This window comes from Tupaia chinensis, unplaced genomic scaffold (genome assembly GCF_000334495.1).
Source record: "Tupaia chinensis unplaced genomic scaffold, TupChi_1.0 Scaffold000377_1, whole genome shotgun sequence".
NCBI classification, from domain to species: domain Eukaryota; kingdom Metazoa; phylum Chordata; class Mammalia; order Scandentia; family Tupaiidae; genus Tupaia; species Tupaia belangeri.
Window position 1 is genome coordinate 316,005 of NW_006159875.1, and position 15,826 is coordinate 331,830.

The 15,826-nt window shown below is 46.1% G+C and overlaps 1 protein-coding gene and 1 pseudogene across 1 annotated transcript in view; both read left to right on the forward strand.

Annotated features, from left to right (window-relative positions):
• The window catches only part of CMPK2 (cytidine/uridine monophosphate kinase 2), a 13,806-nt gene extending 10,789 nt beyond the window's left edge, over positions 1-3,017 (forward strand). The window contains exons 6-7 of the mRNA XM_027773800.1: positions 511-744; positions 2,030-3,017. Of these exons, the coding sequence (XP_027629601.1) occupies positions 511-744; positions 2,030-2,153 (358 nt within the window). The 3' untranslated portion in view covers positions 2,154-3,017. The remainder of the gene's footprint in view (positions 1-510; positions 745-2,029) is intronic.
• A 4,146-nt stretch (positions 3,018-7,163) lies between these two features.
• The window catches only part of LOC102500311 (non-histone chromosomal protein HMG-14 pseudogene), a 128,708-nt pseudogene continuing 120,045 nt past the window's right edge, over positions 7,164-15,826 (forward strand).

Below are 15,826 nucleotides of genomic sequence, written 5' to 3' on the forward strand. Positions count from 1 at the left end.
CTGCCTGACACTGAGCTAAGTCCTAGCCTGGAGAGCAGGGAAGGAAGGCCGCTTCTGGCCCCGGTTCCCTGAGCATGCATTGCATTGGCAAGTTCAAACCTAAAACAGCGTAGTGAGTGACAGGGCCTGCCAGATTTCTGCTCGGCCAAGACACAGCATTCAATACAAATGAGCTATCAAATCTGCTACTGGGACCACCATCCTTCATAGAAGACAGCACATCCCAAGGCCAAAGCGATGCAACACTGTCCTCTTGTGAAAGGGCATGATCATAATAGAGTAAGTGGAGTTTTGGGGGAGAGCTTACAGCGTGTGACTGTTGTCAATTTTACTCCTTTTATATATTTTATTATTATTTATCACGTAAAACTCATCTTATCCATGTAATTTATGCAGTACTAGAAAAGCTTGGGCAGAGGCTCCCTGGTATCGGCGTCCTCAGCCTCTGGCTCTCAGGTGCTACTTCAGCTTCTTCCAGAGACAGAAAACTCACTGTGTCCTCCCTTTCAGGTACTGGCACAGTACAGCCACTTACGCCATCGCCACCGAGGTGAGCGGGGGTCTGCAGCACCTGCCCCCCGCCCACCACCCTGTCTACCAGTGGCCAGAGGACCTGCTCAAACCAGACCTGGTCTTACTGCTCACCGTGAACCCTGAGGAGAGAGCGCAGAGGCTGGAGGGCCGGGGCCTGGAGAAGACCAGGGAGGAAGCTGAGCTTGAGGCCAACAGTGTGTTTCGTCAAAAGTAGGTGTCCCCCAGGTGATGTGAGTGGCAGGTGTCCCTGCAAGGAGCAAGCCGGGTGGATACTGGCTTCAGGAACGTGGAGGAGAGGACCTTTCCATTTTTCAGATACAAGAGACAGCTTTTTCTAAGGGCCTTCAGCGCCTTCCAGGAGCTTGTCTGCCTGGGGCTGCAACATTATATTCTAAAGCGGTGGGTGTCACTGTCATAATGCCCATAAACTTGGCTATGCCAGGAAGCCCGGGGGAGACACTATGTGTCTCTGCTCCTCAGTTTCCCCAGTGCCACTCTAATGGACACAGAGAGCTATATACTGAGCACATGGAAACATTTACCACCAGGTGCTCACTGCAGGCCAGGTGCTGCTCAGGAGGCTGTGCGACCAGCCAGCCTTGCAGGAAAAGCTCAGCTGTATCCACCAGTTTACAAAACTAAGGATTAAGTGACTGGTCTGAGTTTACACAGCTATTTAGCAGTAGCACTGGGATCGAAGTCAAGATCTTCATGATTTTGAAAACATCACATTTGTTTTCATTAGAAAGCTATGAACTGCATAACAGAAGAAGTTGGTCACTCTTTCTGCTGCATGGCTGAGTAGGGGTCAGTCCTAAGCTCTGCTTCTTAACAAAATGGAAATGGTTTTATAAATAAGCAATGGTGGCAGTGTTAGCATAACACAATCACATGCTAATATAAATGATAAAAATTGGTCTGGCCTCTGCAGTGTAGTCAGCAGTGTAAGACTGCAGCCTTGTGGTGTAGTTGTAACACACTGACCTGGAGTGCTGGAAGCCACATGGCCCACCGCAGGTTCTTATCCTTGGCCAGGACAATCTGAAACAGGAGTGATGTGCGTGCATGCCCAAGATCCTGATGAGCTGGAGGGCTGGAAGGGGGTGCAGCACGATGACACTCCATTGAAGGTGGTTCTCCTCTCTCTCTCTCTCCCCCGTGCACACACATGAGCTTACGTATCCTGAGTATGATAAGGTTAAATGGGGATGATGGTAGCTTCCTGTGGTTGCTCTGTGCTCAAGGTGAAGCGCCATGGGGAGTGCACAGAGTGGGTGTTCAACAAACACCAGTGACTCAGCATTATTAGTTTATCATCCACTAAGCAAAATGCACTGGTCTTCTGTGGCAAAGCGCGTTGCCAAGGGCAGCAGTGAGCTCAGGAGATAGACACTTGCTTGGAGCTGTTTATGTTTCCGTGGGAAAACAACATGAGCCGAGCATGGAGAGTGGGGTTGGAAAGTAGGTCAGCTCTTTCTGTTCTGCCTGTCCCCAGGGTCGAAGTGTCCTACCGGCGGATGCAGAACCCTGGCTGCCTTCTGGTGGATGCCAGCCCTTCCCGAGGAGAGGTCCTGCAGACTGTTTTACGTCTGATCCGAACTCACTGTAATGGATTCTAGTTCCTTCCGCCGAGTGCTGTGTCCTACTGCACCAGCTGCCGTGTGATGCACCTCGTCCCACCACTCCTATGGAATTGCCCGATTTCCACGGCACAAGCATACTGTGATGAAAAGTCGATGTGAGCATGTTAATTTTTCTTCCACCCTGTATTCTCCACTGGGTGAGAGAATGATCAAGCCTGAGACAGGTCATCTTCCAGCCATCGCTTTCTGCCCAGGGTAGTACACATTTTCTGGGAGCATATTTGTAACTCTCTCACTACCTAGTTATCATGACCGAGGTTTGTTTCACCCCTAGAGCCTCAGGGGTAAAGAAAAAGCCAGGAAGGTCTTCCAGAAGCATGTCGTGCCCGCCATGCCAATGCCCTCCTGGCGGGGCTGCTTGAATCTCTCACATCTAGTCAAACTTCATCATTGCCTGCCCCTCAGCCTCAAGTCCTGGAGCCAAGCAGCCTTTCTAAGGATACTCCTCCTTTGGGGGAGGGGACACTTACAAAGAGGCATTGACCTTGTGCCCGAGGCTCAGAACCCCTTAGATGGCACCCAAGTCAGCACTTCAGAGTCAAAGGCGTTCCATAAAAGACACTCTCCCTGCAGATGCACCGACCTCTGAGTTATGTCCCGCTTCGTTATGTTTCTTTCCTTTCCTCTGAAATATGCACTGAATAGATCATTACATGCATTCACTTGGCCAATCCAGTGACTCATTTATAACGCTGTTCACATCTGGCGTATCCTCAGAGTAGGGGCTGTGATTCTCTAACTGAGATTGAAGCCCAGAAGCTAAATGCAATGTTTGTTGTGCATTTTCATTGCCCAAATTTAATTTCTCCTGCTCAGTAAGCACAGTGGATCCTGGAAGGGGATATCTTAGGAAATGATCTTGTGCGGGAATGTCTTAACGATTACACATGACATCAACTGAGGATTGATAAAATCCTCTAAGAAAGGGGGACCTCAGGAGTGAGGTGCCCTCGTACAGTGTCAAGAGTCCATATGACTTGAGCTAAGAAGTGATGATAATTCTCTGTCTTAATGAGTGGATTGAGTGAAGCGATTACCAACAATTCCTTCCAGTTATTTACATATTTTTTTTTTTAGAGGTTTTTGCCTTAGAGTATGAGCACTCACTGGAGAGAGACAGACACAATGAGGGAAAGTGAGAAATCACCCTCTGGTGGTAGTGGCCGTACTGCAGTCCCTTCTCTTCCACTCTCCCCCTGGGATCTTGGACACACACATATGGGCTCCGCATGATTTTCAAGCTACTAGGTCTGGGATTCAAACTGCAGCCAGCCATGTGGGAATCCAGTGATATAACTGTTCTGCCATCTGCTTCTACCCTGCCTTTTTTTTTTTTTTTTTTTTTGGCAGGGTCTTGTTGTGTCATGACCCTGAGTAGCTGGGAGTGCAGGTGTGCACCTGCACCATGTCTGACTCTTCTTAGACAGAGTCTTACCACATTTTTAAACCATGCTTGAGCTCAAGATCCTCCTGCTTCAGACTCCTTAGTTGGGGAGATAGACTAGCATGCCATCTTGCCTGGCCCTTAGGTATGACCAGGAATTGAACCCATGCCCCTCGTTTGGTCCCAGCCTGTTTGCACAGTGTCGTAGCAGTGTGCACCACTGCTGCTGGGCCTCCTTCCAGTTCTAAGATAACCTCAATTCTATAAACTTTTTATCCTATCTGCCATTATCTTAAGAAGGCAATACCCCCACATATTAAATGTAGCACCTTGTCAGGGTTACCATAGGGAATCTTAAATCATAATAATGTTTAGTATTAACAACATACTCTTTTTCAAGTCGCTGTAGGTCATTTACACATAATGTTCGTATGTATATAAATATATAATTGGTTTCTGTTGAAAATGTGTTTTCAAGCTGGTAAGTGGCGTAAGAGTCTTTGCAATGCAATATCTAGTTATATTATTATCTTTACTTTAAGCATTTTGGAAAGTGTACCCTGGCAGCCTGAAAAAATGAGCACCAGTGCTTGTGAGTGATTAGCCCCGCTGTGGCTTTCTAGTCCCTGTCACGGTGCACACTGGCTGTCCGATGAGTGCCGCTCCAGTCCCCCTGGTCACACAGGAGGGAAGTTCTAGTCAACAGCTGGAAGGCGGGAGCAGAAAACTTGCAGCTTGTGGTGAAGACGATCTTGGGTGTGGGCGGGAGGGTGCAAAGTGTTTAAAATACTGTGTCTTCATGACAGTTATTAAAGGGACGGTCAATCATCTGTTCTTTGGGCACCTGGGCTCTTGATATACTGGTAGGCTTGTTAATTGTGAGTGTGAGATAAGACAGCCCTTCCCACCCAAAACTGATATGAGAAGACATCATTTCCTTCATTCTCAGTTTCATTACAAGGTGACATCATTTCTGTCCCTGTCACAGTGCATCGACTGTCCCAACACGCGTTCTCTTGCTCTTCGGTGGGAGTAGAAGTTTCAGGGAATTTGCTTTTCAGTTCTCCTCCAGCTGAGTAGGTGCGCATCACCATGTCCCCTTAAACTGTGTTGTGAGAGTGTCGTCCCTGTCTCTTTAGCCCTGCCCTGGCTGCATTCAGAGGTGGTGGTGACACACTGGGTACCAAGGACTTGGATGACACCCTGGAGCAGGAAACAGAAGATGAGTGGGGACCAATGCTGGGATGTGGGGCACCAGAGCAGTCCAGGACACCCATGTGGGGAGAATGTTCCTACCTGAATACCTCAGACTGGGTCATTTATAAGGAGTAGACATTTATTCAGCTCACAGAATGGGAACTCCTCTGGATGAAGGGGTCACATTTAGTGAGCGTGGATCCTCCCCATAGAGTACAGAGGTGGTACAGGACATCACACGGCAGGACAGATTGAATGTGTGTGCCTCTGTGTGTGTGTTTTCCACTCTGGTCTTCTTGTAAAGCCATCAGAATTCAGTCATGGGAGCCCTACCCTAAAGGCATTGTTTAATCCTAATCACGTGCCAAAGCCCATCTCTCAATACCGTAGGTGAATTAAGTTTCCGCCCTCTCAATACGGTCACGACGACACTCAAGTTTCCAACACGTGAACTTTGGGATCACATTCAGGCCACACCAGCAGCAGTTGACTGAATGAATTCTAAGACTACTACACTCTTGAAATGAGGGGAAAACAAAATGAAACTAAACAAACAAACAAACAAAATAAACCTTCTTGGAAAAGAAAAAATAACTAGCATTTCTTTCTGCTTTCCTTGCTCCTAACAAAGAAAACCTCTAGGTAAATGAATCTAAGTCTGAAGTTCAGAATCAATTTGCTAGTCAGTGTATTTGCCAAAGTAAAGTGGTGCTCAGTGCCTGACTGCTGGGTTCACAGCCCAATGAAACCAGAGGCTTGAATGTGAAGACCACGCTCATCACCTGGGCACCTGCGTTAGGCTGAGGAATGGTGCCCTGGTGTCTGTCTAATGGACTTTCCATTCAGGATTCGCTGGGCTTGTCTAATGGTGTAGACAACTTGATCTGTATCTCCACTTTTGCCTGAAATTTAAGTAAGTCTAAATGTGGACATACACCACACTTGGAGATCAGTAATTCTGGGATCTGGCACTTCTGCCTACTACCGGCCTTGGTGAGACCTCAGTGCAACCTTGCTGAGCAGGGACGCTGCCTTCAGTCACACTTAGAACTGACGTGCAAGCTGCAAATATCCCTAGGTAAAGACAAAAAGGAAAGCAACGCTAGTTTTAAATCAAAACTATGTATTAGGACTATATTAGCATATTTTAAAAATGCTTTAGGGACCATCAGATAGTATAATGGATACATCGTTGTACTCCCACATAGTCGACCATGTTTCAAGTCCTGGACCTGGTGGCTTAAAACTCACCCTGGGTGTGTGCGCATATGTGTTCAAACTCTTCAGAGGAGAATGGAGAAGAAAGAATTGTGGTGTGGCCATCCCTCCTGGGACATGATTTCTTGCTTTCTGTCTCTCCAGTAAGTCCATGTACCTTAAAACAAAAATCCCCCTCCTCCTGCCCAAAAAATATCCTTCAGGTCCGCTATGGTGGTGAGACACTGCTGCCCCACAGGCTGAGGTCGCATGGGAGGCCTGGGTTCTGTTCTCAGCCCAACCTAAGTGTCAGGCACAGTGGCACATGCCTGTTGTCCCAGCAACGTGGAAGGCTGAGGCAGGTAAGTCACATTTTAAAGACCTTGCCTTGGGGGTGGCAGGTGGTGTTTTTTTTTAAGGGCTCTGGACTCCCACAGGGCTAACCGTGGTTCGAGTTTCAAACCTGAAGGCTTGCTTTCTCTCTCTCTCTCTCTCTTTCTCTGTGTGTGTGTGTGTGTGTGTGTGTCTGGAAATATTAAAATAATAATAAGAAGTTTAAAATAATTCTCTAAAAAGAGACCTTGCCTTTAAAAAAGAAAGTCCTTTAGAAAATGCATTTCCTGGTAACATGGGAAGTGGAGGCTCTGCTGAGTGTGGCAGCAGAGACAGGCCCTCGTGTCTGGTCTGCGAAACCTAAACTAGAGCTTCTCTCGCCATCTCACACCATCCACCCAGCTACGAGGGGTATGTGTCTCACTCCAGGGAGGAGTTGGAATTCCCATGAGTGGTTTTGCTTGCTGTAAAATGACACACAGGGACCTATTCCTTCCTGCCAGAAGGAGTAACAAGGAGTGGACTCACCCCCTCCCCACCTAAGACAATAAAAAAATTAGACAAAATTAAGAATCAAGAGCACCACATGAAAATGATCCCCTGTCATCTGACAGAGGAGGACCTCAGCTTGCTGTCTTCCAAGGGTTTTCAGATTGAAGGAGTCTGGGCAGAACCTGGCAGCCTGCGTGGAGGAGGCAGAATGGAGTCCCAGGAGACCCAGGTGGTGGGAGCCAGACAGGCATGCACTGAGAACCTCAGAATACTCCAGTCTTCCTGTCACTTAGACATGAGAGTGAGGAACTGCCCAGGCCAGATGAGAGTCATCCCAAAGGTTAGCAGGAGGCTGGCAGCGGTCCAGCGGCCATGCAACACTCATGACGCTGAAGCCGCACGGGAAGGCCCAGGCTCTCATCCATCCTGAGACCGTGCTGCACGCGTCGGGTGTGCACATGAGTGCTCATGACAGGAGGGGATCGTGGCGCGGGGACCCTGTTGGACTGCTTGTCTCTCTGTCCCTCTCATTACTAAAAACGGCACTTATATTTTCCCATGTTATTATATAAAATTTGAAAAAGGATGTAAAAGAAAATAAAAATAATTATTAGTTATTACTGAATAAAAAGTATTTTTGACAATTCATACCTTTCTATGTTCTTAATATTTTATTTTTCTTTTAAGTTTTTGCTGTATACACTCACCTGAGAGAGACAGATAGAGAGTGAGCAGGAAAGTAAAAAATCACCCCCCTTTGGGGGGTGGCCATGTCATGGTCCCTACTCCTCTATTCTCCTCCTGGGATTTTGGGCATGCACACACATGTGCCCCGAGTGATTTTCAAGACACCAGGTCTGGGACTTGAACTGTGATTAGCCATGTGGGAGTCCAGTGCCTTATCCTGCCGTTTCCAGTGCTTAACATTTTTTAGCATTCTATCAGAAGGATTTACTCTGATAGACCAGTGTAATATAAATACATATTACTCATATTCATAAACATAGTCCAATTATTTGAAGATGCCCTGCAGTTAGCATACAATATTTTTATGTGCAATACTAAATCTTTCCTACATGTACATTACAAAACATTCTGAGACTCCAAAATTCTATGACAGCATACGAGTGCACCTAGAAAGAAGAGATTTCACAGAAGGATCAGCAAAAATAGGAAATTATGGCTTAGAAAAAGAAAAGAAACAAAAACTCCAGGCAGGTACCACTGAGAAGGGAAGAAAATGGAGAAGATTCTGTGTCCGCTTCAAAACCATTTCCCCACATGCAGAAACCCATCAAGATGGCACCCAGGCACTTTCAAATCCAGCCCCGGCCTACTTCTGCATAAGCAAAGGCAGAGACCCATTGGACTTCACACTCACAGTGGCCCTGGTGTCTGTCTAATGGACTTTCCATTCAGGATTCGCTGGGCTTGTCTAATGGTGTAGACAACTTGATCTGTATCTCCACTTTTGCCTGAAATTTAAGTAAGTCTAAATGTGGACATACACCACACTTGGAGATCAGTAATTCTGGGATCTGGCACTTCTGCCTACTACCGGCCTTGGTGAGACCTCAGTGCAACCTTGCTGAGCAGGGACGCTGCCTTCAGTCACACTTAGAACTGACGTGCAAGCTGCAAATATCCCTAGGTAAAGACAAAAAGGAAAGCAACGCTAGTTTTAAATCAAAACTATGTATTAGGACTATATTAGCATATTTTAAAAATGCTTTAGGGACCATCAGATAGTATAATGGATACATCGTTGTACTCCCACATAGTCGACCATGTTTCAAGTCCTGGACCTGGTGGCTTAAAACTCACCCTGGGTGTGTGCGCATATGTGTTCAAACTCTTCAGAGGAGAATGGAGAAGAAAGAATTGTGGTGTGGCCATCCCTCCTGGGACATGATTTCTTGCTTTCTGTCTCTCCAGTAAGTCCATGTACCTTAAAACAAAAATCCCCCTCCTCCTGCCCAAAAAATATCCTTCAGGTCCGCTATGGTGGTGAGACACTGCTGCCCCACAGGCTGAGGTCGCATGGGAGGCCTGGGTTCTGTTCTCAGCCCAACCTAAGTGTCAGGCACAGTGGCACATGCCTGTTGTCCCAGCAACGTGGAAGGCTGAGGCAGGTAAGTCACATTTTAAAGACCTTGCCTTGGGGGTGGCAGGTGGTGTTTTTTTTTAAGGGCTCTGGACTCCCACAGGGCTAACCGTGGTTCGAGTTTCAAACCTGAAGGCTTGCTTTCTCTCTCTCTCTCTCTCTTTCTCTGTGTGTGTGTGTGTGTGTGTGTGTCTGGAAATATTAAAATAATGGGCAGAAGTTTAAAATAATTCTCTAAAAAGAGACCTTGCCTTTAAAAAAGAAAGTCCTTTAGAAAATGCATTTCCTGGTAACATGGGAAGTGGAGGCTCTGCTGAGTGTGGCAATAGAGACAGGCCCTCGTGTCTGGTCTGCGAAACCTAAACTAGAGCTTCTCTCGCCATCTCACACCATCCACCCAGCTACGAGGGGTATGTGTCTCACTCCAGGGAGGAGTTGGAATTCCCATGAGTGGTTTTGCTTGCTGTAAAATGACACACAGGGACCTATTCCTTCCTGCCAGAAGGAGTAACAAGGAGTGGACTCACCCCCTCCCCACCTAAGACAATAAAAAAATTAGACAAAATTAAGAATCAAGAGCACCACATGAAAATGATCCCCTGTCATCTGACAGAGGAGGACCTCAGCTTGCTGTCTTCCAAGGGTTTTCAGATTGAAGGAGTCTGGGCAGAACCTGGCAGCCTGCGTGGAGGAGGCAGAATGGAGTCCCAGGAGACCCAGGTGGTGGGAGCCAGACAGGCATGCACTGAGAACCTCAGAATACTCCAGTCTTCCTGTCACTTAGACATGAGAGTGAGGAACTGCCCAGGCCAGATGAGAGTCATCCCAAAGGTTAGCAGGAGGCTGGCAGCGGTCCAGCGGCCATGCAACACTCATGACGCTGAAGCCGCACGGGAAGGCCCAGGCTCTCATCCATCCTGAGACCGTGCTGCACGCGTCGGGTGTGCACATGAGTGCTCATGACAGGAGGGGATCGTGGCGCGGGGACCCTGTTGGACTGCTTGTCTCTCTGTCCCTCTCATTACTAAAAACGGCACTTATATTTTCCCATGTTATTATATAAAATTTGAAAAAGGATGTAAAAGAAAATAAAAATAATTATTAGTTATTACTGAATAAAAAGTATTTTTGACAATTCATACCTTTCTATGTTCTTAATATTTTATTTTTCTTTTAAGTTTTTGCTGTATACACTCACCTGAGAGAGACAGATAGAGAGTGAGCAGGAAAGTAAAAAATCACCCCCCTTTGGGGGGTGGCCATGTCATGGTCCCTACTCCTCTATTCTCCTCCTGGGATTTTGGGCATGCACACACATGTGCCCCGAGTGATTTTCAAGACACCAGGTCTGGGACTTGAACTGTGATTAGCCATGTGGGAGTCCAGTGCCTTATCCTGCCGTTTCCAGTGCTTAACATTTTTTAGCATTCTATCAGAAGGATTTACTCTGATAGACCAGTGTAATATAAATACATATTACTCATATTCATAAACATAGTCCAATTATTTGAAGATGCCCTGCAGTTAGCATACAATATTTTTATGTGCAATACTAAATCTTTCCTACATGTACATTACAAAACATTCTGAGACTCCAAAATTCTATGACAGCATACGAGTGCACCTAGAAAGAAGAGATTTCACAGAAGGATCAGCAAAAATAGGAAATTATGGCTTAGAAAAAGAAAAGAAACAAAAACTCCAGGCAGGTACCACTGAGAAGGGAAGAAAATGGAGAAGATTCTGTGTCCGCTTCAAAACCATTTCCCCACATGCAGAAACCCATCAAGATGGCACCCAGGCACTTTCAAATCCAGCCCCGGCCTACTTCTGCATAAGCAAAGGCAGAGACCCATTGGACTTCACACTCACAGTGCGCAGTTCGCAGCTGGAGAGACGTCCCTGAGTGTTGGACGTCCGGGTTATGCGCATCTACTGGCTGAAATGCACTGCTGCTGATCAGTGGAAGGCTCAGTGCGGTGCGGGGCCGCTTAGCTCACCCACGCAGCCTCCGCTCCAGGAATACTACAGTGGATGCCCAGCCGGACGTTTCTATCTACTACCCTGGTCACTCCGTAAAGTACAGATCTGTTTCTGTCTCTTCTTTGTACTTAATCTTTCACTCTCTTGGTCTCTCTGTGGTAGAAGGGCCTAACAGGCTAAGTTCAGCCAGACCCATGTTGCATGCATGACTTTTCATTACACACACACACACACACACACACACACACACAACTTGTCTCATGCTAGGCTTGTGCATGTTTGCACACCCCCAATCCTGAGAGGAGAATGAAGGAGAAGGGCTTGTGGCATGGCCATCCCCCCAGGGCTGCTTTCTCACTTTTTATGTCTCTCTAAGGTGAGTGCAAACATCCTTTAGTAAAAGCAAAAGAAAACAAACGACAACAAAAAAAGCGAAAAAACGACCTTTCAGGGAGCCGGATAGTGGCACTGGTTAAGTGCGAGGTGGACCCTCATGGAAAGGCTCCAGGTTCATGTCCAGAAACATCCCTGAGTATGTCTGGGATCTGGGGCTGCCTGACACCGGGGTGGATCACACCATCAAGACCCTACGAGGGTGGGGTGCTCTCTCTCTCTCTTACTTCTGGAAGAGAAAAATAAACAAACAACCTTCTCAGCACAGCAACTATTAGACAATCCAGTGTGAAAGCCATTGCAGTCAGTGTCTCAGGATGTGTCCCACTCGCATGTACTCCATTCCTCTACAGATGCAAGGAGAGAAAAATAAGAAGCATAAGCTCCCTCAGCAGCCAGGCAGACTTACACACAGAGAGTTATCTTCACCGCAACTTCCTGTGCGTGGGTCGCTGCGTCTCTGTGCCTGAGTGTCAGGGGGGTGTGCAACCATAGGCCCGGAAGCACCTCACCTAAGCAGGTGGAACGTACATGACGTTGGGTTGACATGAGCACACTGGTTTTGAACTCTCTTCACTCGCATGTCACTGCCTTTCCTGTGTGACCTGCCCTACCCAGTCAAATGCTTTTCCACAGACATTTTCCTAAGTAAACTGATTTTAAGATGCTTGTGGGCGTCGACGAAATACAAAACATCTCATTTGGACTCGCACATTTCGTTGGGAGACTGTGTTGGTCTAAATCTACTTTGCAGCTTTTTATCGTTAGTTTCTTCGAGCAAGTAAAAGATTTAAGATTCGTGGTAAACCTATACCAGATTGCATTTGGCTCAGTCCCTGGTTACACGTTGGTTATGCTAGCTCTTTTTCTCTTCTTTTCCTTAATGAATACTTAAACCGGTTTCATTTAGAGCCAGTATAAAACGTCTCCACTAGAGGGAGGACAAGAGCTGATTTTAAACATTGATGAGGGCACTGTTCTTTTGCTGAGGTAATCACTTCCCTCATTACACACAAACTGTGCTTGGAAAAACAACAGTAGTCCCTTTCATTTTTATTTAAATGTCTGCTCTAATGGGAAAACAAAGGACAAAACATGGAACATTTTTAGGTCAAAGTAGCAAATCTTTAAAAGTGGCTAATTTTTTGCTTCAAGAATTCTAAATACAGCCTTGGGGGTCAGAAAAATATTCAAAGAAAGACCTTAGTGATCACAGAACTCAATCTCTTTCTTTAATAGTTGTGGAAAATGAGGCCCATCGAGGGGCCTGCCCTGCCTGGGGTCATATAATTTGTAAGTAGCAGATGCATGCAAGAGAGGTTGTGTGATTCTTCTCCCTGTGCTCTTTATACGAAATCTACCGTGTCAGCACATCTGATGCAGTAAATAATTCACACACACACACACACACACACACACATGTTGACATATGTCTGTGCGTGCACATGTATTTTTTTTCCTCGTGAGGTTTATGATTTGAGATCTGGCATTAGGAAACATTCTGGGGCCTTTCTGTATTCCTTGTTTATTTGCTCTTAAAACCTCCCCACCCCAACTCCCCTCATTATACGACTCTGGATTTGAACAGCTCTGCTGATGTTGGGTACAGCTAATGGATTCTGCAAAGTTCAAGCTCTTGTAATTATTGAGCAATAACCAAAATACCATGGTTTAGAAAACACATCGTAAACTTTTCTGTGGAGGCTCCAACGTTTTTATTAACATGCATGACATTAATGGTTGTGCTGATTGGGCCGTGACGGAGGGCATGTCCCATGTCTCTAGAATAATAAGGCATCTGGGGGAGGGGGCTTTCGCATTTCACTTTTGTCTGAACCTGATCTGTATTTTGTATTCCTCCTTGAGGTAATTGTTTTTAATGATAAATAATAATTTAACAAAAGGCATCCAAATCCTATGTCCTGAAGGTGGAGTAAGAACAAAGATTCATCAACAAATACATGCTTCTTTGAAGCCATGAAAGAGTATTTCTTTCAACAGTTCCTGTAGAAAGAGCAGCACTGAGGAGTCTCCCCATGACTCCAAATACCGCTTCTCTGCACGGTTTCTACCTGAAGAGTTTGCTTTAAAGGTTAGGGTTAGGATTAGGGTCGGGGAATGCCAAGATACATTTATGAAGTGACATGTGGGAAGAGTTGTGGTTATTCTTTTAACTAAAAAGTAAAAATTCTTCCTCCATTGTATGCATAAATTCAAAATAATGAAGGAAAGAACTCCTGGTTGCAAACAAATGTAAGAATCGTCCCCAACTAAGTGGGGATGTGACCTTGGTTAAGTTGCTCTGTCTCTAGACTTCTTTTTTTCTTTTAAAAATGATTATTTAATTTTTTTATTATTATTATTTTAATTTGCTATAGGGCACGCGAACTCATGAGAGAGAGAGAGAAAGTGAGAAAGCAAGCCACCAGATCCAGGACTAGAACTGTGTTTGACTATGTGGGAGTCTAGCACCTGAACCACCATGCCACTTGCTGTCTGCCAGACTTGCTTTTCTGTTTATAAAATAAGATCAGACTTAGAGAAGACTACGAGTATCCATAAGAATGGATTCTTAGTGGTTCGTGAAGTCTGCAGTTACTCAGCAAATGAGATTCACTTAGTGTTCTAAATGCCTAACAATTTTTTTCACAGAATCATCACACTGGGTACATTGTATTTTTCACCATTGTGCTACTATTCTAATAGCTTGGGAAAACATGATTTGGGTATATAATGTGTTCCTTAACCCATTGGTTTGCACAAAATCTTTAACTAAAGTCTTGGGACCAGCAGGTGGCATAGTGGTTGGGGTGTTGGACTCCCTCATGGTTAACTATGGCTCGAGTCCCAGATCTATGACTTGAAACTCATGCTGGGTACATGTGCATGTGTGCCCAAGACCCTGAGAGGAGACCATTCCATTCTCTCCTAAAAGGAGACTACAGGAGAAGGATTGTGACTTGGTTATCCCTTTGAGGGGTGATGTCTGGTTGTCTGTCTCTCTCTCTCTGTCTCTTCAGTGAGCTCATGTACCCTAATGTCAAAATTATTCTAAAAAAAGAAAAGCTCCAAGTTAAGGTCCGTCCCCTTCTTTCTCCTCTATCTAGAGGCTGACTATGTCTAGGTTTTCACTTATTTCTGGATTCAGAGGGAAGTCACCTCTGATTATTTCCTGCTCAGTTCCTTGGAGAGGTGGCGAATTGAGCTTTCCCAGCTGCAGAAGACGACACAAGGTGAGATAAACAGGTGCACTGTTTTCCACAGGAGGGACTGTCACGATGCAGAGCACGGTTACCCAGGAGTTTTAGCATGGCAATGGTAAATATGCTTCCCTTGCATAAAGAACAAGCGTGGCTTTTTATTTGTGTTATTCGACAATAATCTTCAGTTAGGAATTATACTTTTTTACCATCTAGGTAGCTTGAGCTTATGCCTTGACCCCAACACCCAGTGCAAATGACCTTATAAATTAACCTCCAAGAAGACCTTTTTTCATCTGTAGTTAAAGAACAAATACTTTTCCAATAAAGAATGTCCATCCTTTAAAAATAGTAACCATCTTGGTCAATGAAAAGATGAGCACTATGCTTCTGCAAAGGGTTTCTCCTTCATTTTCTACCAACGTTCACATCAGAACCAAATCAGCCACAGCTATTAATAGCACATCTAGTTGGAAGTTACCTTAGCAGCCCCAGGCTGTGCAGCTGATGAGAGATGGTCCTGGAATCCATTCCACGTCTGACTCCAGTGCCAGTGACGGCTCCCAGCCATGGGCCTGACGCCTCCAGTGAAGAAGAGTCTGTCCCAAGTGGCCATTCCATTTAAAAACAAACAAACAAAACCCCCAAAATAAAAATGGACAGACAAACCTTGGAAGATCCGCCATTGTATCTATGGGGCTCTGCGTTGCTCCTGCGTACAGCATCCCCCACCGTCCACGTAGCATAACGCAAGGCCGTTTATCACCGGGTGGGAAGCTGTGTGACTCTACAGAGGCCCTCCGTTAGTAAGAAGCAGTGGGATGCCACCTCCTTGATCACAGAACCTTGCTCCTTCCGCTCCTCTCTCCAGCTTTTCTCAGAGAAGTATTTCTGTCCCATCGAAACAGACTTGATGCGTTTCAGTATCTTCTCCTGCCAGTCACTAGAGTGGCTGCAGGGAATGCAGCTCCGTACAGACATAACAGAACCTCTGCCCTCATGCAGCTTTGGTCCTGGGACATCGACAGACAATGAATGAATAGGTACTCAAGACATCAGACAGCAAGCGCAGTGGCCCAAACCCAGCGTGTGCTGGGGACAGGAAGCACCAGGTGGGGCAGGGCAGAGATTTCAAATTGGTTGATGTGAAAAGCTGCTTGGCTAAGTAGAGGGCAGCAAGGAGCCAGCCAGGCACTTACCAGGTTTCAGCAGTGACAGTGGCAGTGCACAACCCCCTGAGGTGATGGGTCAGGGCTGGGTACATGTGAAGTGCTGGGAGGCCAGAGGGGCTGTGTCTACTAGGAAGCCTTGGGAGGGTCTGAGCACGTAAGTATACAACTCCGAGGGTTGTAGACTCCACTGTAGG